The 19,614-nt window shown below is 44.5% G+C and overlaps 2 protein-coding genes across 8 annotated transcripts in view; one reads left to right on the top strand and one right to left on the bottom strand.

Annotated features, from left to right (window-relative positions):
* The window catches only part of sae1 (SUMO1 activating enzyme subunit 1), a 16,918-nt gene extending 9,947 nt beyond the window's left edge, over positions 1 to 6,971 (bottom strand). Inside the window, exons 1-4 of one of the 4 annotated variants that reach the window (XM_020623217.1) lie at positions 6,833 to 6,971; positions 4,569 to 4,678; positions 3,803 to 3,914; positions 2,823 to 2,996 (exon numbers count right to left, since the gene is read on the bottom strand). In XM_020623217.1, coding sequence (XP_020478873.1) covers positions 2,823 to 2,996; positions 3,803 to 3,914; positions 4,569 to 4,660 — 378 coding nt within the window. In that variant the 5' untranslated portion in view covers positions 4,661 to 4,678; positions 6,833 to 6,971. Of the gene's footprint in view, positions 1 to 2,822; positions 2,997 to 3,802; positions 3,915 to 4,568; positions 4,679 to 5,539; positions 5,628 to 6,095; positions 6,810 to 6,832 lie in introns of those variants that run through there. The other 3 variants (XM_020623215.1, XM_020623216.1, XM_020623218.1) reach the window with 3 other exon arrangements.
* Positions 5,682 to 19,614, top strand: zc3h4 (zinc finger CCCH-type containing 4). Of its 4 annotated transcripts, XM_020623214.1 has the most exons (15): positions 5,682 to 5,984; positions 9,954 to 10,260; positions 10,353 to 10,460; positions 10,595 to 10,841; positions 11,156 to 11,307; positions 11,819 to 11,915; positions 12,064 to 12,200; positions 12,314 to 12,427; positions 12,963 to 13,074; positions 13,305 to 13,414; positions 13,630 to 14,093; positions 14,866 to 15,188; positions 15,314 to 15,562; positions 15,925 to 17,317; positions 17,349 to 19,614. In XM_020623214.1, exons 1-15 carry the CDS (start codon positions 5,905 to 5,907, stop codon positions 17,734 to 17,736), a joined length of 4,281 nt encoding a protein of 1,426 aa, XP_020478870.1. In that variant the 5' UTR covers positions 5,682 to 5,904; the 3' UTR covers positions 17,737 to 19,614. The 4 variants fall into 4 exon arrangements, with proteins under 4 accessions (XP_020478870.1, XP_020478867.1, XP_020478868.1 ...); XM_020623211.1 differs by having other exon boundaries at positions 5,689 to 5,984; positions 10,595 to 10,799; positions 15,925 to 19,613; XM_020623212.1 differs by lacking the exon at positions 5,682 to 5,984 and adding an exon at positions 6,007 to 6,118 and having other exon boundaries at positions 15,925 to 19,613.

Here is a 19,614-nt window from a genome sequence, read left to right as displayed (position 1 = left end):
TCATCCACCAATCAGAATTTAACACTCTAAAGATTCTGTTGACAGTTTGTGTTGCCATTTCTGCCCGTTTTGGTGAGAATCATTTGTTTAACTCGACATTTAACTGTTGCTTATTTAGCCACAGATTTGTCATTTTATAGATTCAATACTAAGGATGAAAAACAAGCTTTCAGTTGTTTTAATTGGTAAAAAACTGAAAAAAATGTTTCATATCTGTTGGACAATCCTTCATGCAAGAAACTCAAATGAATCACTGCATTAAAAAGTTGCTGTGCGCTGTAGACGAGCCGAGAGAGACTGAACGTATCAGCAGCACTCTGCAGATGGACACTGGGTTGTTCTGTTGTATTCATCCCTCAGTAATTAGGCCTCTCATATGAAAACTGTGACCACACTGCGACCGCTCCACTTTAATCACCCTCCATGTTCCCACTGAGCCAAACAGACACAGCTGTGGAAGCAGATAAAAGCCATGAGAAATCTGCAGCAGACAAAAGAGAGAAACCTCCCTGTTCCCATTTTAACTCGACATTTTTTAAATTGTCCCGCTTCTCTTTTCTGACCGTCTCATCCTCCCACTGTCCCTCTGCTGCCACCCTCATCTTCCTCCCATTCTGCTCTCCCTCCTCTTGACCCTCAGCTAGCAGTCCCAGAGGGAGGAAGACTGCCGACAATTCAGACACAACAGGAGGAAAAAAAAAACACCTCTGTTATTCTTCTGACGCTGTTCAAATACACTGTGCTAAAACAGAGATCCAGCCTGTGTGTTTGTGGAAGTGAGTGTTAAGCACTGAAGCTACAGCTAGTGGAAACAAAAAAATTAACACAATCCTCCATGTATTTGTTCGATCTGAATCCATACGTCATTATCATATTTGTTATGGTACATTTTACTAATTATGTCATGTTTTATTAAGTGGAAATTCAGATTTGTTTTGTAGGGAATGAAAACCTTCACCCTGGAGTCACACAGTATCACATTATTTTGCTAATTTGCAGTTTCACCTGGTTCAGGTGATGCAAACAGAAAGGTCCATTTGAATTATGATGCAGTGAACATCTTGTCAGCATGCTGGCTTTATGCTCCAACACACAGGATCTGAATACTGAAAGACACAGCTGAATTTAAACTTGGTGTTTATATTTGCACTGCGTCACCGGTGTACAAATCCTAGCCTTCCTTTTACACAATGCCATGATTGTGATCAGTATAACAAGACAATGACACAGTTACATTTCCAACAACATTCACCCACTGTGGATGTAAACATCAGAAAATGAAAGACAAAAGCCGACACTTGAACCTCATAGTTATTGTTTCACTTCAGTTTTGAACCAATGCAAAAAATGCAAAATACTTCTACTTCTATTGTAGTTACTCATCGTAAATGACATTTAGTTATATTATCTTTCATTAAGCGGCTGCGAGGTGTCCATGTTTGTTTCTTTTTTATCTTGCATGTCTGACTTTTCTGTGTCATGTGGATGCAAAGTTTTAATAAGCAACCAAAACTTTTTAAATGAGTCAAAGTATAATTAGTTACATTCTCCAGTCACTGAACATTGTCGTAAATGCTGCAGGACCATAAAAGGCATCATTATGTAATCAACAGGCTAACTATATCACAACAGTTGACTGAAAGATAAAATATAGGGGAGATCCTGGGCGAAGGTTCCTGGTCTGTGTTGTGCCCACACATTATGCAGAGTGAGGATGAGGAACACTAACAGAGGTATGAAGATCCACAGCTGAGGAGGTTAAAGCGGGGCTTGGCTGTGTAACGCATTAGGCTACTACATGACTGGACACCTTAATGCACATAGAGGAGGGCTGTTGTAAGACAGCATCGATACCAGATAACGTTAGCTAGATACTAGAATTCTGAAGACATGGAATATTTGACTTGACTATTTAAAATGCACTTGGGCTGTTTGTCACTTCTGCTGTGTAGCCTAAACATTTTGTCTACACAATCGTCATATTAACTGTGTGTGGCTTGGCCAAGACTGGGTTATAGGATTATATGCCCCTCACAATCTTGACACACATCTGCAAACAGAAACATGTGTTTACCTTAGGATTTGGGTGGTACTTCGACCCATGACCATTGTACTTTTGACCCGACGACTAAGGACAAAAGTACAGTTGTGTGACTTGTATTTAAAGCTAAATTACTTCAGGGTCATAGTCCTGTTCACATAAATGTCTGTGGATACTGGAAGATGATGTGTAGATGTCCTTAAATGAAATGTGATCAGAGAATATGTATTCATTCTCACACAACTGGGGTAAAAACAAAAAATGGTATGACCTGGATCTCCCCCTATCCATTACTATTAGCTGCATGATGAAGCCATTACTGTACACTTAACATAAATCAACTTATTGCAGGTGTTGGTCCTGGAGCCCGACAGAGCAAAAGAAGGAGAGCTTTCACGCATGATATGGACAACAAGCAACATCTGGTGGTGAGACTGAGAGAAACAAGACTGGGTGATCACATGAGATTGAAGAACCCCAGAGGAAACAGTGCTCCTGTACGAACAGTCAGTTCTTCTGCAGCTGGACTGGACCACAAAGCCACATCATGTGATCTACATTTGGACAGCTTTAGAAAAAGTGGACGTGGTGAGATCCATCACTAGCATACATTTTCAATTTAACCCGTTTTCATGTTTAATTTCAAGAAAAGACAGATCTGGTGTATTTACAAGTGAGGTGACTCAGCTTTGCTCTCAAATGTTCCGTTTATCTGTTGACATTTTGACATATTTGAATACATATGTTTGACTTTTGTGATTACATTTTAATTTTCACTCACCGCATCAAACTGCAGAAAGAAGTCATCTGGTTTGTTGTCAGCTCTGTCAGGGTCAGCATGGACCTCCACCATCGGGTTGAGGCTCTGCGCTCGCTCCAGAGAGGCCTGGGCCCGATTTTGACCCTGCGCCGTCACTGGAACCAGGAACTGAGCTCGACATGACCCCTCTGACACCTAGTGGGTACACAAACGAGAAATGCATCGCAGGGTGACGACTGTGCTTGAAGGCCCTTACTCTCAATATACACAAAATCTGTCTGATGTGATTTAGCTGAAGACAATTTACACCATCCTCCACTTGAAATCCTCTTTTTTTCCACATTTTTACCACAACTTTTATTGTGGGAATATTTAATTTAATGTAAAACGGCTGGTTTCTTTTAGTATCGGTGAAAAAAAAACATAGATTTTTGAGTATTGCTTTGTCACAGGCACCATCTAGTGGAAACACATAGTACTGCAAAGACTGAAGCATAAAAAGTCAGAATCATTCATTTTCTACCGCTTAATCCCTGAATGGGGTGGCGGTCGGAGCCAATCCGGGACGGCAATCGGGCGAAGGCGGGATACACCCTGGACAGGTCGCCAGTCCATCGCAGGGCTAATACATAGACGAACAATCACACACACACACACACTCCTATGGGCAATTTAGAGAGGCCAATCAACCAAAGCTGCATGTCTTTGGAAGGAAGCCAGAGTACCCGGAGAGAACCCACGCAGGCACGGGGAGAACATGCAAACTCCACACAGAAAGGTCCCAGGTGGGGCCCGAACCCGGAACCTTCTCGCTGTGAGGCAACGGCGCTAACCACTGTGCCATCGTGCTGCAAGTCAGAATCTGCTTTATTGGCCAGGTGTGTCGGACACACGAGGAATTTGACTCTGGTACATCCTCTACTAATGTAAATAAAACCTGAGGACAAGGAAAGGGAGCACCTTAACACGCCGTTGTGTGCATACTGTGTGAGCATGTGTACCTGGTCATGATCCAGCAAAGTGATTCCTTTAACTCCAGCCAAGATTAAGTTCTTGGCCACTTCAGCCCCCAAACCACCTAAACCAGCCAGGAGCACACGGGACCCTCGCAGCCTGTGGGGGGGATGCACACACATGCAGACAAACTGTCATGCTAATGAAAATCCGTTTGATTATTGCATACTGCATGCTTTGAAAATGAGCTTGTGCTCCATGAGTTCACAGGTTGTGTTTGTAACAGATGAACTGCAAGTCTTATTAAAAACATAACATTCATACATAAAACATACAAGAAGATTTAAAAAAAAACAAATACGAGCAACAACAGAATATGAATAAAATTAAAGTGAATTTTCTCATTTGCATCTAGTGTTTACAAGTTCTTTTTTGTCTAAAATGTCCTGTAACCTTTCACTTTACAAGCACGTAACATGTGCATTAAAGAAACTAGTCTGTTACTTTGCTTGCAACTTATCATGTGGTTAGGGGGGAATTCAAATCCTTTGGGACGATCACCGGCCTCTCTCTTTCAGGTTGTTATCATACCTACCACAACACATCTGTATTAACTAAGTAAAAATCCTGACCTACATAAATATTGGTATCGAGCAGCTCAAAGAATACTCCCCATAATGCCTACTCCAACAATTACTCAATACCATCTGTTTTAAATCCAAAAAGCACGTTGAATCAAACACTTTGGTCAAACCCGATGCAACAACATAAAGCGTGTGCTGCATCGATTAGCCGACCGGTGAGCTAGCTGACCTCTTCTGAGCATCCAGCCCCCACAGTCGGATCTGGCGGTCGTACTGTGCAGCCTCCTCCTCGCTGATGACCGGGTCCTCCTTCTCAATCATATCGATAATTTCGGTTCACTTTAAAGGAAAAGTTTCGTGGTAAAATAGTATTTTGTAGAACTACAGATATGGATGATTCAAATGCAGCGACAGTGCAGCGGAATGGGCGCTGAATGATGACGTCTTCAGAACGAAAGAATTGGTGTTTTTTTTCTTTGTCTGTCCTTTTTTAACAATATATTTGCTATTAATTTTTGAGGATATCTATTCTGAATTCCCAATTGATGTGCTGAAATTGTTTCTACATGATTTTAAAATATAGCCTTATAGTTTTAAAGATTATGGTTGCTTGTAACAGTAATTTTAATCTTAAAAATAGCTATAAACAAATAACAGGCGACACTGTTGCTAGCTGTGAATGTATGCATCGGCCAATAAGCCCTGCAATTTACCTTTAAATCGCATAGCTTTATATATTTATACACTTTTATCACTTAACTTAGGGGGACCTCATTTGGCGTAAAGGATGAATCTGGGCACATTTTTCCCTGGGTATAGTCTTTTACGAACAATTTCACAGCTGTTTTTAAAAATGTTCTGCTTGTTATGTTCCTTGAATTGCTTTTGTAATAAAGACAGCTAAATGGGCAGTCAGGCATTTTAAGAACTAGCCCCGTGTTAGTACTAGTTGGACAGAGGCATTATATCTGGTTCCAGAGAAGCAGAGTATATGTATAGCTTGTGGTTCAGCATTGTCCTTACAGCAGGGCAGTTAGGCTGGGATGACTAATCTGACAACTCTGCTTAGCCCTGCTAAACTTGCTCATTCACGGCTATGTTTATGTACAGTTGTCATCTTATTCAAATTAGTTAGTTCACACCCCGTCAAATTGTAATTATTTAAACACGATGCACTAATTAGTTTCTCTGCAAATTCACCTGCGAGTCAAACTTGGGGGCCAATTTTACTCTGGTAGTTTCCAATTCGGTAATTTCCGCGAGATGCGCAGAGTTACTTTGTTCGTCATGACGCCATCGATGGAGAAACCTGCCCCTTTCTCTTTGGAGAAGAAGGTCGGCCATTTTAGGTTCATCAGTCGTCATTTCACATCGCTACAGTAGGACGGAGAACGTCAGGACTCACTTTCATCATATTTCTCTTACAACTGTAGTGGAGAATTGCCTACTATGAACTGAAACTCTTCCTAAAATCAAAAACAAGTAGATCCTAGTGAAGTGACGCATAAGCCAGTAGATTCCAGTTTCGAGTTGTAATTTTTTGCACCTCAATGTAGCTAGAGGAAATGGCTGTGGAAAGCATGACTGTCCATCCAAACTCCCCAACTACCAACCACGAACACAACAGTCTCCTGACTGACGAAAGGTCGAGTAATTCTACAATCATATTTAAATGAAATTATTTATTTGTCCTGTGCTTTTACACAAAAAGCCCGGGGTTTCTTTTTCTTTTTTTTGTCAGAGGGATTAAACTCGCCTTTTCTGGAAACGAGTACAGAGGTAAAGAACGCCATGTCGACACGACAACGCCAACTGGGAGTCCAAATAGCACCTGGGATAACCGTTATTCCCTGTATTTTATTACGTTACCACAATCAACGATCAATCGACTCAAGCCATCTTGTCTGAAGAAAAAAAGACGAGGTCGAAACAGCTGATCATACTTTCACCGCCATACTCTAAACTTTCAGCGATTATAAAGCATCGGTTAATTACTAGACCATTGTTAAGAACTATTAACCAACTAATTAGTTAACGGTAATTTAAATAAGAATGTGCGGTGACAATTACTGTAACGCTGCAGGTGCAAAAATTCCAAACGACTCTCTTTCGCTTAATGGCGGGCCTACCCTAGCTTGTTAGCTAATGCTAGCAATGACATTTGGCAAGAGCGAGGCTAAGCTAACTGCTAATGGCTTTTGTTAACGATGATGTTATTCATTGGCATTTCCCATCGCTGCGCTGTTGAATTAAATATAGCGCTAACAAACATCGCCAGAGCAGCGTGGTGATTGTTATATGATCAATATGTTGCTATTGAATTATCTCATAATCCGTTCTGTTGGCCTATGTGTATTGCCAATGCGAAGCAACATGTCTCTACGCACTTGAATTCTGTTCGTTGTCTTTAACGTTGCCCAAATACCACTCGTGAGAACTTGAGCTAATAAAACAACGGGGTTTCTTTCCATCAAGTCTTAAAGGTTTACCTACCTATCTTCAAAATATACTTTTTTTGTTGGTGAAAGGCACAGACTAATAAGTTATGTAGCCTGTCACAGTAGCTAACTTTAAAAAAAGTTACGTTTATTTGTCTAACACTTTTCTTCACAGTCGTGCCCACAGTGACTCGTCCCAAATATCCACAAAAGTCCCCAGGAATGTATAAAACGTCTGCAAAGCATCACAGAAGTGTTTCAATTCAAACACAAAAGTTCCCTTTTTCCACTGTGCCCAGTTGGCAGTTTGCTGTGTGTTTCCCAGTTGGCCCCATTTCAAAGCCCCACAAACCCCACTAGTGTCCCTAAAAGGTCAGGCGAAAGCTTTTTCAGTGTTTTGAGTGCAAAATGTGAAGAAAGCCTGTCACAGTAAGTATTCCCCATTTTAATCATGGCCCTTTGCTTTATATAATTAAGGGAAGGACTCATCCACTGAGCTAATAATGTACCATAATGCATGGTAAACCTTTGATTCAGTCATTGGTATTACACAGGATCATTCTTGTGCTCTGTTGAGCTTTCAGAACATTTCACAATTGTTTGTTAGTAGGGTGTGTTGATAGATTTTATTGTTGGTTATATTAGTAATTGACATACCTGAGAACATGTTGGCATAGTTTACATGGATGACAGGAGACGGCACAGACCTGGACTTCACAGCCATCAACACTTGGTACCTGTGTAGAGTCTCAGTAACTCATAATGTAAATATATTTTCCTCTCCCCAGGTCTGCTTAGCTGAAGTTTGTGTTGCTACACAAACTATATTATCTCAAATTTACACTGACCTGATCTGTTATTGTTGTTGGCTGTGTATAGAGAAGTCTGGATGGAGTTTGAATTTTAAGTGTTTCTCCAACCTGGCATGTAGTTGGCAGCAGGTTGTGTGTGTATAGTGCCATAAGAGACCAGACAGGCCATCAGCTTCTGCCCTAAGTGAATCCCATTCACTCCCTATTCACAACAACCTGCTGCCATACCACAGCCAAATCCTTGTGCTATGATAGAGAGGCCTCCTCTGTGCCAGGAGAGTTGTCCTTGTGGGTTTGACAGGGTTTGATTAAGGAGCCAGCTTGTATCACATGCCAGTAGTGAGACAGAGGAGTGACTTGGCTGTTAGGCTGATGAGTTTGTGGTCTTTGCATTTGGAGCTGATAGGGGGTGCAGGACACAGAACCTGTTAGCAGCATATTCTGGGAGGGGAGATTAAAAGTTGACACAGTTAAATAGTTTTGAGGAGAAATACAATAGGGCTGTTAAACCAATATTGGCTGAAAACATTGCACAATCTGTATGTAATCATATTTTTTAGCTGCTTTGCATAGAATGACAGAGGAAAGATTGTGAAAGTAACTGAGAAACTATTTTCAGGGAGTTTCATTCTGGCTTTTGCTCCAGAGGAACACCAGATGAGCCCAGTTATGCAGATGGATTTGGTTGTTTGCTATGGATTATGCTATGGAGCAAGTTCAGGCTTTATAGCAGGAACCTGAATGGAAGAAAAGCTTCCTAAAGAGTCTGGATAATTTTGCTTCATGAAACCCAGAACTCCAAATGTGGCACAAGGACAGGTGAAAAAAAGATCTTCTCGGGACTTAAAGTCATGCAGGGAACTTATTTCTTGAAGCAGGATCCTGATAGTTTGAGTCACAGCAATGGCCTTAAAATAATTTTATGGGTTAACATTAGGTAGGATTTCCAAACATACACAGAATGATGAGTTTGCAAAATACAGTGTTGTGTACTTGGAATTGTTTTTTTGCCTGACTCACATTCATTTGTAGCTTTGCATCTGAATTAGTCATAGCTGTTGGGCTCTGCAGATGAACAATGTGTTTGTCACAGAGGGGTTCATGCTGGTATTCTAAGGATGTGGTGCGGTGTAGCGCCCACACACACTCAGTGCAGCTGAGGTTTTGTCTCAGAGGTTGAGTGTTCCCACCACCTGCTCTGTCTCAGTTCACTGTGTGCTCCATGTAGGACAAAATTAGTTTTTGAGTAGTCAGATATTGTAAAGCTCTAGTCATGTCAGTAAGTGGAAGCCTGATAGTGTTAGTCTGGCCCTGGGCCAGTCCTCTTTGAGTATGGGTGTGGGAGACCCAGGACCTAGTTAACTCAAACAGGGAGTGATTGATACTTTGTCTTGCCACTGTTATTAAAATGTTATGAATGCGTTATGAATCATACCACGTCTTTGCCAGCGATAGCTGCAGTGTCCACTCTCTATGTACACTCAGTAGTTGGTTGTAGTTTAGTTCCTGGGTAAAACTGTGCCATAGTAGGAAGGAAAATACATCACATCCTGATATTAATGATAATAGTTTTGTCAAATTTGGATGAATAGCAGCCTTTTCCCCTAACTGGATATATGACCTTTCTCTAGGCTAAACTGAACATTTGTCATTGCTTTTTAAAACCTTGTTCTCCCTCCAATGTGTCCACCTGCTTCTCACCGATTTAAACTGGAGCTCAACATTACACACGACTCTGGTGTAGACCTGATTTCAAGGCTCAAAGTTTAAAACACAGTATGATCACAGTTGTGGAGCTTTTTGTGTTAGCAGGACAGTTTTGACTCAGTTTTAGGTGACACCCCTTCACTGTGTGCACTTTTAAGGTGATGCATATGGAAAGTAGTAGCATCTGTACAAATTCTGTTCACCTGTACTTTAAACAGGCAGACATCTGTGAGAAATCCAGGTGCTCTCCAGAGTCACTGCACACACTAAAATACAGTCCTTCATGTCATGTCAGCCTGACGTGAGTCACCGGTTGTTGGTGTCGTCAGTACAGAGGCCAACAGAGAATGACAGAAAGCAACCAGAGCTACAAGGACAAGAGCCAAAGATTTCTAAGTGGGTCCAAGGCCATAAGTTATTTTACTGACATTAACCGATTTATTAATAAAAGTTTTACTATTAAAGTGATGAGCTATTATTTCACATAGTAAGCAACTCTGTGTTTCTGCTGGAATTCAGAAAGTCCAGCTTTTCTTAGTGTTCCCCCGTAGGTGGCTCCAGATCTAGGTCTCATTCACAGTGAATAGCAGCGGATGCTTTTTGAATCAAAGCCACAGATGAAATATGTAACCTTCAAGTGTTTGTTTCCATATACAGACCAGAGGATGGAGAGCTGGAGGAGGGTGAGCTGGAAGATGATGGGGGAGAAATAGAGGGGGAGGACATGGGTGGAGGTGCGTCAACAGCAGGAGGCGGTGGCGGAGATGTGGCCGATGAAGCAGATGGAGGAGGTGAAGCGGCAGGGGAAGGTGTTGGTGAGAGGCCTCGGCGAAGTCGGGAGCACCACGCCAGCAGCGAGTCAGATGATGAGAGATCCCACCGTCGCAAGAGGAAGAGAAAGAAAGAGAGGGAGCGAGAAAGGGAGAAGAGGAGGTCCAAGAAGAAGCGCAGATCCAAACACAAAGTAAGAGTGTTGGCAGCTACGCAACTGAAAAGACGTGTAGAGTTACCTGCACACCTCTGGCTTTATCTGTCTGGTGTTTCTCTTTCTCCCAGCGTCATGCATCTTCTGATGACGACTACTCAGACTACAGTGATGACTCGGACTACAGTCCCAGTGAGAAGAGGAAGTACAGAGAGTACAGTCCTCAGTACCCCCTGCCTGTAAGTATGAAGAGCAACGTTCTTCCACAGTTTTAAGCTCTTGATGACCTTTTAGTGACCTATTTTAGGTTTCCTGATTTGTCAGTGTTCAGCATCACTGATTTAGTGTTTTATGTATGTTTGCTCATCGCTAGTCACGCGGGGGCTACAGCAGCTCAAAGAAGGGCGGCTACATGAAGATGGACAAGCAGGGCTACGGAGGCTACGATGAGTATGATGATGACAACTTTGATGGAGAGGAAGACGAGGATGTGGGGGATGAAGACTACGATGACTTCACCAAGGAGCTCAACCAGTATCGCAAGGCCAAGGAGGGAGGGGGCGGCCGTGGTGGGCGAGGTGGGTCCACGGCAGCTTGGGTGAAACTGCTGAGAGTGAAAAGCTGAGTTGTAACACTACATATTCTCGTGTATGTAAAATATGTAACCAGCTGAGATTTGATCCAGCTCTAATTTAGGTGCAACTTTGTGGATAAACGCCTAAACTGGAATTCACCAAACAGCAGAGCTAAGGCCAGGTGTTACGAACACATCTTGGCTGTTTTACTTGTGACACAATTTGATTTGCACAGTGTTTGTCAGACAATGGAGCTCATTTGTAAAAGTTTCTTATCAATCCACATTCCATAGATAAGCTGCTGACGGTCTCTGTCGCTTACTCTCGTGTCATTCCTCTCTTCATCTCTGTCCCTGTAGGAGGAAGAGGTCGTATGAAGAACCAAAGAGGCCGTGGAGGGATGAGGGGAGGGAGAAGGGGAAGAGGAGGCAGAGGAAGAGGAGGGAGAGGCGGAGGAGGAAAGATGGGAGGAGACAACGACGATGGAGACGGCTATGGAGACGAAATGGAGGTGAAGTTTAGAACTCAGGATGAAGCCTGTTGTGTATTTGCTTTGGTCGAACTCCAGGGAACAAGTTGTTGTTCTCTTTTGTTTGCTGGATTTAGTGTATTTGCACAGTTGTTTAAGTACAGTATATCTAACGGGGAAGTATTTAGTAAACTGATAGCAGCACTCGGTGTTCAGCACTTAGCAGTCAAAGCCGCTGGTGGTTTTCATAGGAAGCAGTTCTTTTCCTATTAATGGAAAAATACTCTTTGTTTGTCCCCTAGTACTGTTGCAGTTTTCATTTTCCAAAACAGACCAAACTAAGATTTCAAATTATTACTTTACACAATTCATTAATAATAATTAACAGCTTTTCCAGGTTTTCTACACCCGACTGTGTGACCACAAACTTCCATCTTGCTCAGCAAATTCTTGGAATTGAAGAAATGAACAGCATTAAATTCATAGTTCTCAGTAGATGCAGAGGTTGCACATTGTGTCAGGATAGGTGACATTCTTAAATCTGTTCTTACAGTATGGAGATGATGACTATGACAACATGGGTGATGATGACTTTGATGACTACTCAAAAGAACTGAACCAGTACAAAAAGTCCAAAGACAGAGGAAGAGGTAAGTTTGGACCTCAGGTAGTTGTCCAGGTGTGTGTTTTATCATCTCATCTGGTCACTCCTCTTTTAGATAAGGCACAAGGTGAGTCATTGTTAATTGCTGACTGGTTTTAGAAGTTCAGCCACTCTGTCCTTAATTTCTGAACCAGGAGGTAAAGGAGGGCGTGGGCGAGGCAGAGGTAAAGGAGGACGAGGTATGATCAGAGGAGGAAGGGGCCGAAACAGAGGGCGAGGAAGAGGTGACATGGGAAACGATGACGACAACAATGGAGACATAGACAACGGGGTAAGGCTTGTGTAATTGTTCACAGTCTAGAGTGTCCTGATAATGAAATGGAAACACGTGGGATAATCCAGAGTATGGTAACTGTGCATGTGTTGGTTTGTGTGTGTCTTTAGGATGGAGCTGGAGGGGATGGACCAGGGCTAGGGAGGAGGAATCAGAACGACAAGCACCAGGACAGGAAAGGAAAGGCTATCTGCAAGTACTACATCGAGGGCAGATGCACCTGGGTGAGGAGGCGCGGTGTCTGTTGTTTAGGTCTGAAACATGGATCTTGACAGAGTCACAGTTTGGACTGACAGGAAGTTGTTTTTTTTAACTGGCTACTTATTTATTAATTCGAATAATGTTTTCACATTTCAGTTAGCACCTATACTTTTTCATAATTTAGCACGTTTTATTTCCTCAAATGCAGTATACATTTCCCCAAAAGGCTGGATTGTGAAGTCATTTTAATCCAGTTTTAGTGACTATATTACATGAGCTGTAAGGCCAGATGCCTCAGGAATAGCATGGTCTAATATATGATTAAACACAAATAATTCTAAATGTGAAAATCTAGCAAGATACAGAGATTATGAACGAGTGGAGGCTGATCAAAACACTTGGAGCACCATGCTATATTTAATAACCAGCAACAAAACATTAAAAACACTGAGGAAAGTATTTGACACACTGTTCATTTGGACCGTCCTGGTTTACCTGTACGTACAGTAAGCTTGTCAGTAGTGAGCAGATTTCAGTTTGGCCTTTTCTAACCACCAGGGGGATCACTGCAACTTCAGCCATGACATTGAGCTGCCCAAGAAGAAGGAGCTGTGCAAGTTCTACATTACTGGGTTCTGCGCCCGGGCCAACCACTGTCCTTACATGCATGATATCCTTCACCACTGACCACACAGGGGGACACCAAGAGATGTCTGGGTATACTGATGGGTCCCTGTTCATTCAGTCAAATGAAAACTGTCTTTGAATGGAGATAATTAAACAGTAAAGCTGACAGTCTTTACCGCTGTAATGTTAGAAAGGCCAAATTCCACTCAGCTGAGACTACAGTAGGTTTCTGTTCATCTTTTTGCGAGTGTTTCCCCTTGACTCCCATGCTACGCGAATTCCCCTGTAAGCTGTTCCACACCACTGGTAACTGTGTCAATGGTGACGAGTGCATGTTCTCCCATGAAACCCTCAATGATGACACTCAGGAGCTGCTCAACAAGGTATGATCCTGTGACCATATTGCAGATTCACTTAGCCATGTTATGTGAAGTCTAGTGACAGTTAATGGGTCCAAAAAATATTCTAAGAGTTGAATATACATATTGTCAAACCTTGAAAAAAAAAAAGTAAAACAACAAAATACAGCATTTGAAGTTTGTTAAGTTCATGAACAGAAAAGTCTCTTTAGAAAACATTATTGTGACTCATGTTCCAGATGCTGGCAGAGGATGCAGAAGCCGGAGCTGAGGATGAGAAGGAGGTGGAAGAGCTAAAGAAGCAGGGGATCAACCCTCTCCCCAAACCTCCTCCTGGAGTTGGCCTTCTGCCCACCCCTCCTCGGCCTGTTCCTTTAGACAGTAACACAGGGGCTGGGGATTTTGGCAGGCCTGTGGCAAGTGACTTTGGGAGTCTTCCGGGACCTAACCAGGGGCCCATTGCCAGCAAAGGTCCCACAGGTCCAGGGCCTGTTCCTGTGCCTAACCCCTGTGGTGGCCCCCCTGTCCATGGCCCTGATGGAGCTCCATTCCAAGGTGGGCCCCCTAACCCTAGCGGCCCTCCTCCCCACATGGGCCCCCCACCTCCCGGTGGTGGTGGTGGCGGCGCAGGGAAGAAGATCCCCTCGTTGTTTGAGATTAAAGTTCAGCCAACAGGACAGCTGGCTCAGAAACTGGCAGTCAGGTAAGAGATTGGAGGAAAAACAGTTAAAAGAGTCTTCTCACGTTCACATTGGTAGAAAGTGGAGCTGGTTATCTCATCTAGAGTGAGGTCTAAGTTTGTAGATTATTAAATGTATAGTTCCAGGGATTCTATGTTTGGAACATTTTTGGGTTGCTCCTTTCCCAAGAATGACGGCTCAGGTTAAAATGGATTCCCTGGCAGGTAGATGCCTGCAGGCAGTGGCTTTCAGTGGAGTGTTCCTTTTAATGGAACATCTATTATCTACACCGCCTAATCCTGAATAGGGTCGCAAGGGGGATAGAGCCAGGGTCCACCTTGGACAGGTCGCCAGTCTGTCTCAGGGCTGACATGTAGACCAGCAACCACACACACTTACTCCTATGGGCAACTTGGGGCCGCTGTGCCACCCTAATGGAACCAACAACTAACTAACTAACTAACTAACTAACTAACTAAAAACTACTAAAGTCAAAGCTCTGTAAACATAAATATTTAACACACAAACAGAACTTCTCAGTTTTGTAAGGTGATGGTGCAAACCCTTAAGACATCCATGTTAGATGATGTTAGATGGGGTTAGGCCACCAGTCAGTTGGTCCTACAGATGGCGCCACATGTACAGAGACACAGTAACAGGGAGACTCAGACTCATTGTTTAATACCTTCTCTAAATGTGAACAATAAACAAATGTAACTGTGTCCGACTCCTCCTGTGAAGTCCCTTTGAGAGCCGATCTGCGAACGCTCACTCCTACTCTCCCTCTTCTATCAGGAGCCAGACTCCCAGTGGCAACCAGGGCCAGTCTGCAGCACCTGGACCCCAAGGGGCCCCTGGTGCCCCCCCTCCCTGCTTCCCTGGACCTCCAGGCATGATGTCCCCTGACATGCAGAACATGGGCCACAGCCTTGGAATGAACCAGGGCCCCCCCAGCATGGGCCCCAGTGGACCACCCATGATGGGAGGATTTGCGCCTGCCAATGGCCCTCCACATGGAGGCGCTATGCCTCCAGGTCCTCCTCAGGCTGGAGGAAACTTCTTCAATAACTTCTTCAGTCAGCAGGAGGATATGACAATGGAGGGGGTGGTGCAAGAAGGTGAGCGTGAACTTCAGGAATCAAACAGAATAATTAAAAATACCATTTCACCAGCTGAGTAGAACACGATGCTTTGCAGAGTTACTGTTTTTGTACTAATGGGTGCACCTGCTGCTCCCTCTTAGGTGACAACTATCAGGGTTTTTCTGGCATGGATGAGAAAGGAGGTGCAGAGAACTTTGGTAATCAGTCAGGTGGTCAAGAAGGCTCTGGTAATGGAGCGTCAGCCAATCAGGGAGGGCTTTCGGTGCCCGACTTCCTGCCTCCAGCACAACGTGTCCTGTTCATGAGGATCCAACAGAAGCAGCAGGAGGAGGAGGAACGAGCTCGCAGGATGGCTGAGGGCGGAGCACAGAAAAGTCGAGACACTGAAGGTAGAGGAAAGGCGTTTGGTCATCTGTCCTACACATCCTTTCTTTTGCCGTTTGTTTCTCCTTCCTTCGGTTTATACAGTCTTCAGTGTTCTTCAAGGTTCCTGTTCATATTAAGTGGCCTATTAGTAATGTCAGCAAAATAAACCATATGAATCTTTAATCTTCCTAAAGGGCCCCCAGCAAAATAAATGAACCACTACCATGTCTGCTAGACGTTTGTACAGTGTGACAGTGAGAGCATGCAGACGTTTTACACTGCACCGAGCTTCTCACCTTCCCAACAGAAACCGGTTTCCCTCAGGGTTAATGCTTACAAATCTGTTTCCTACAAACTCTGAGGTTAACACATCTGTCCTTTCCAGGTGACTCAGGGAACTGGTACTCCAGTGAGGATGAGGATGGCGGTGGTAGTGTAACCTCCATCTTGAAGACGCTCCGTCAGCAGACCCAGGCTCCTCAAAAACCGGACACTCCCCCAAGCGATCCTCGACTTCAGAAGGCTTCTCCTGGCAACCCCCTAGCTCGCCCAGCTGACCCCCGCTTGGTTCGGGATCCCCGCCTGGCACGCCCCTCAGACATGGCACAACTCTCTGATTCCACCCACTCCATGTGTGCTCCACCTTCCTCTGGACCACCTGCAGACCCCAGGTTAGCGCGGTTAGCTGCTGCAGCCTCAGCTGGATCTACCTCTCACTTGCCTCCTGCTCCTAAACCAGAACCTCCACTGGTCTACAAGCCCCCACCTCTTATGGCACCAGCAGCAGATGAAGAGGAGACGGAGCGGGTTATACGGGACAAGCCGGTACCGATTCCTCTGGATCCACTCATGGGAATGGCTCTGAGAGATCCACGCTCCCAGCTGCAGCAGTTCAGCCACATCAAGAAGGATATTGTTCTTCACATGCCAGCCTTTGCTAAAACTATCACCTGGTCACCGGAAGATCTCCTCCCACTCCCCATCCCTAAACAGGACCTGCTTCCACTGCCACCAGGCATCCCTCCCGTGTCTTCCCTAGATCTACGTCTGTCCCATGCCCAGCAGCAGCTCCACACATCACTTCCTCACTCACAGCCTTCCCCGGTGCAGCCTCCACCTTCCGTGGACCCCCCCGCTCCCTCTTCCTCCACCTCGTCCCTCCCAGACTTTGAGCTGCTGTCTCGTATCTTGAAGACTGTAAACTCCAGCCCTTCCCAGACACCCTCCCCTCCTCTCTTACCCACCCCTGCTGCTTCTGTGTCTCTACTGGGTTCCCCTCCTGCTGTGCCTCCTGCACCTGCAGAAAAGCCTGTTGACCCCCGTGTAGCCCGCAAAGCCCCCACAGACCCTCGTCTGCAGCCACAGAAGTCAGCACTGAAGCAGCCATCAGACCCCGTGCCGCCTCCTGTCCGTTCTACATCTCCAGTAGCAACATCAAGTTCCCCCCCTCCTACCATCGCCCCCTACGACCCAAGAATACTCTCCTCAGGTGGAGCAGGGCGTGGTGTGGGGACAGGGACACCAGGGGGCGCTAGTGTGCTGAGCAGCATCAGTCTGTATGACCCTCGGACTAACAAACCAGGCAGCCCTGGTGCCAGCAGTGGCAATTCCCCCAACCCAGTCAGCACAGAGTCCAAACCCAGTGAGCCCACGACAGGTAAACCAAAGTCCAAGGAGCCCCTGTTTGTTCGTAAGTCTGCGTTGGACCAACCAGAGCCAGAGAAAAGTGGAGAACAAGGGACCGATCGATACAACAGCTATAACAGGCCCCGACCCAAGCCTGCTCCCTCGCCTAACTCCGTGGTCCAGGGAGGGTCGGCTGCCAGCTGCCAGTGGAGGTTTGAGTGCTCCTGGAGCTGCTGCAGACCAGGGCGCTGCAGGTGTCCACAGCTTACCAGTGTCCTCTCTATTTGGCGTGGTGAAGCAAGCGACCAAGCCCGGTGGCACGAGTAGCCCCTTTGGAGGAAGCAGCCCAGTGCAGCCCGAGCAGGCGCCCACAGAGCAGGACAACGGCTCGCTGAAGGACGTTTTCAAAGGCTTTGACCCCACGGCTTCGCCCTTCTGCCAGCCCCCCCGCCACTGGAACCTCACCATGTGGTCAGCCATCGGCTTGTTTTGGACACTGATCAGTGAAAAGGAGAGAGAAAAGCGCACTGAGGCGACTGCCTGTAAGACTGGAGAAGACCAACTTTTGTGAACAAACTGATGTCACACAACAAGTTTCGAACACACACACACACACACACCCTTTGCCACAGTGTTGCAGATTCTATAAAAGACTCGTGGGTTGAGGGAAGGGTTTAAATTTAAATCTATATTTTAAGCAAACCTATTGATGTATAAATGTATTCTCTTCATCTCAATGGCAGCAAAACCACATTTATTTTGAACGAGCATTTTAACCTCACATCTTGTTATCTTTTGCTTTCAGCTCAGTATTTTGTGAATTTCATTTTTAAACTGATGTGTTGTTCAGATTTGGCATCAGATGAAAGCAAGGTTACTTTTTAAATCTTTTTTTTTCCCCACAAATATAATTTATTTTTGCCCTTTCTGTGCTTGAATGAGGCGACTGCTTTATCACCGTTGCCCGTTAGAATGTAATCACCTCCATGTCACTGCTTTGCCCTTCTCTGTCCTCTGGTTCCTTCACTGTTTACATTTGTAAAACTCATGACCCAGCATGCCACACTTTCTGCAGAGACAAATGCACATACCTTAAATCTGTGTTCTGCTTGATTTATTTTTCTACTTCTTTGCACTGTCAGTTTCCTCTGAGGGCTGTATGAATATTTCTTGGGCTGTAGCTCCTCCAGGTATTTGGAGGAGTCAAACGTCGCCTCCTATAACAGAGCAGGTGATGTGTGACTGTCAGTGTTGCCTCTCTAACCACTACACCACCGTTGTTCGTTTCCTCCCGTGTACTGAAGACGGTCTTTTAGCAGTCCGTTGCTAAAAGGAGAAAAGGCTTTAAAGTGAACACATTGTCTGTGAAAACACAGACTTGATAACAGCACTGTCAGAAGAGACGGGAAAGAGAATTTGCTGCTCAGACTCGCCTTGCTCCTCTCCAGTGGCACATTTTATCTAGCTGATGGTTAGCCATAACTTCAGCGTTGTTGCAGGGACAGTTAAAATGACTTTTTAATATGTTGCCTGAAGGTTTGACCTGTAATTATTCAGTTAACACTCATCATCTCCATTTTCTCACCTTGATCAGAACAGGACACTTTGATCCAGTGATTCAAAATAATCATCTTGATTTTAGCTTGTAGTTACTTTTTGTTTGGAAATCCTACAGAGCATCGCTGCACCTTGCAGAGAGTGGAAACATCTGCAGCCTCACAGCATTAGTCTTCAGGGCTGTGGTGGTCGGTGGCAGTGCGACAGTCATTAACTACAGTTGGACCTAAAATGAAATGTCTGGCATTGATCTGTGTAGGTGCTCCCTCTACTGGCCTGAGCTTGGAATAAAACTACATCTAAACACTGTCCAACACAGACTGGACATGCTTCAGTAGAAGATGTGCACGCTTTGTGGGGATGAGGTCATAGATTCTACCTTAGACCACCAACAGCTGGTGCTTGTGCTCCGTCTGTTCGTCCAGCGAGTCGTTGCCAGGCTCATTTGGGGATTGTACAACAACTGTGAGGATCGTGGACCGTCTTGTGTGTAAATGTCAATCGTCTTAATTTATTTTTTTATACTTTGGTATATATACTTTCTCACTTGTCATTGTTGAACTGCATCCTTTTATGTGTTAACAACGTGGTCACCGCTCACCCCAGTGCAGGCAGCCGGTAACAGTGTGAAGAGACGGGAGAGGCTTATTTTTTTATTTGTGTAAAGATTCAAACTAAAGATTCACAGTTGGCTTCCTCCTACCAGGCCATGAAAACACTTGTCAGTGTGAAAGATAGTGTTGGTTTGTTCTTTTCTTCATGGCTTTGTAAATTAGTTGGGTTTTTTTTTTTTTTTTGTCAGTTTTATGTAAATTTGACCGGTATCCTATGTTTGGACAAGTTTTCTAACTGTACGCTGTTGATGAGGTTGTCAAAGTATTTAAATAAACTT

This window comes from Monopterus albus, unplaced genomic scaffold (assembly GCF_001952655.1).
Source record: "Monopterus albus unplaced genomic scaffold, M_albus_1.0 scaffold294.1, whole genome shotgun sequence".
In the NCBI taxonomy this organism is placed as follows: domain Eukaryota; kingdom Metazoa; phylum Chordata; class Actinopteri; order Synbranchiformes; family Synbranchidae; genus Monopterus; species Monopterus albus.
The sequence above is the reverse complement of the archived record's forward strand: the minus strand, read 5'-3'. Positions and strand labels throughout refer to the sequence as shown.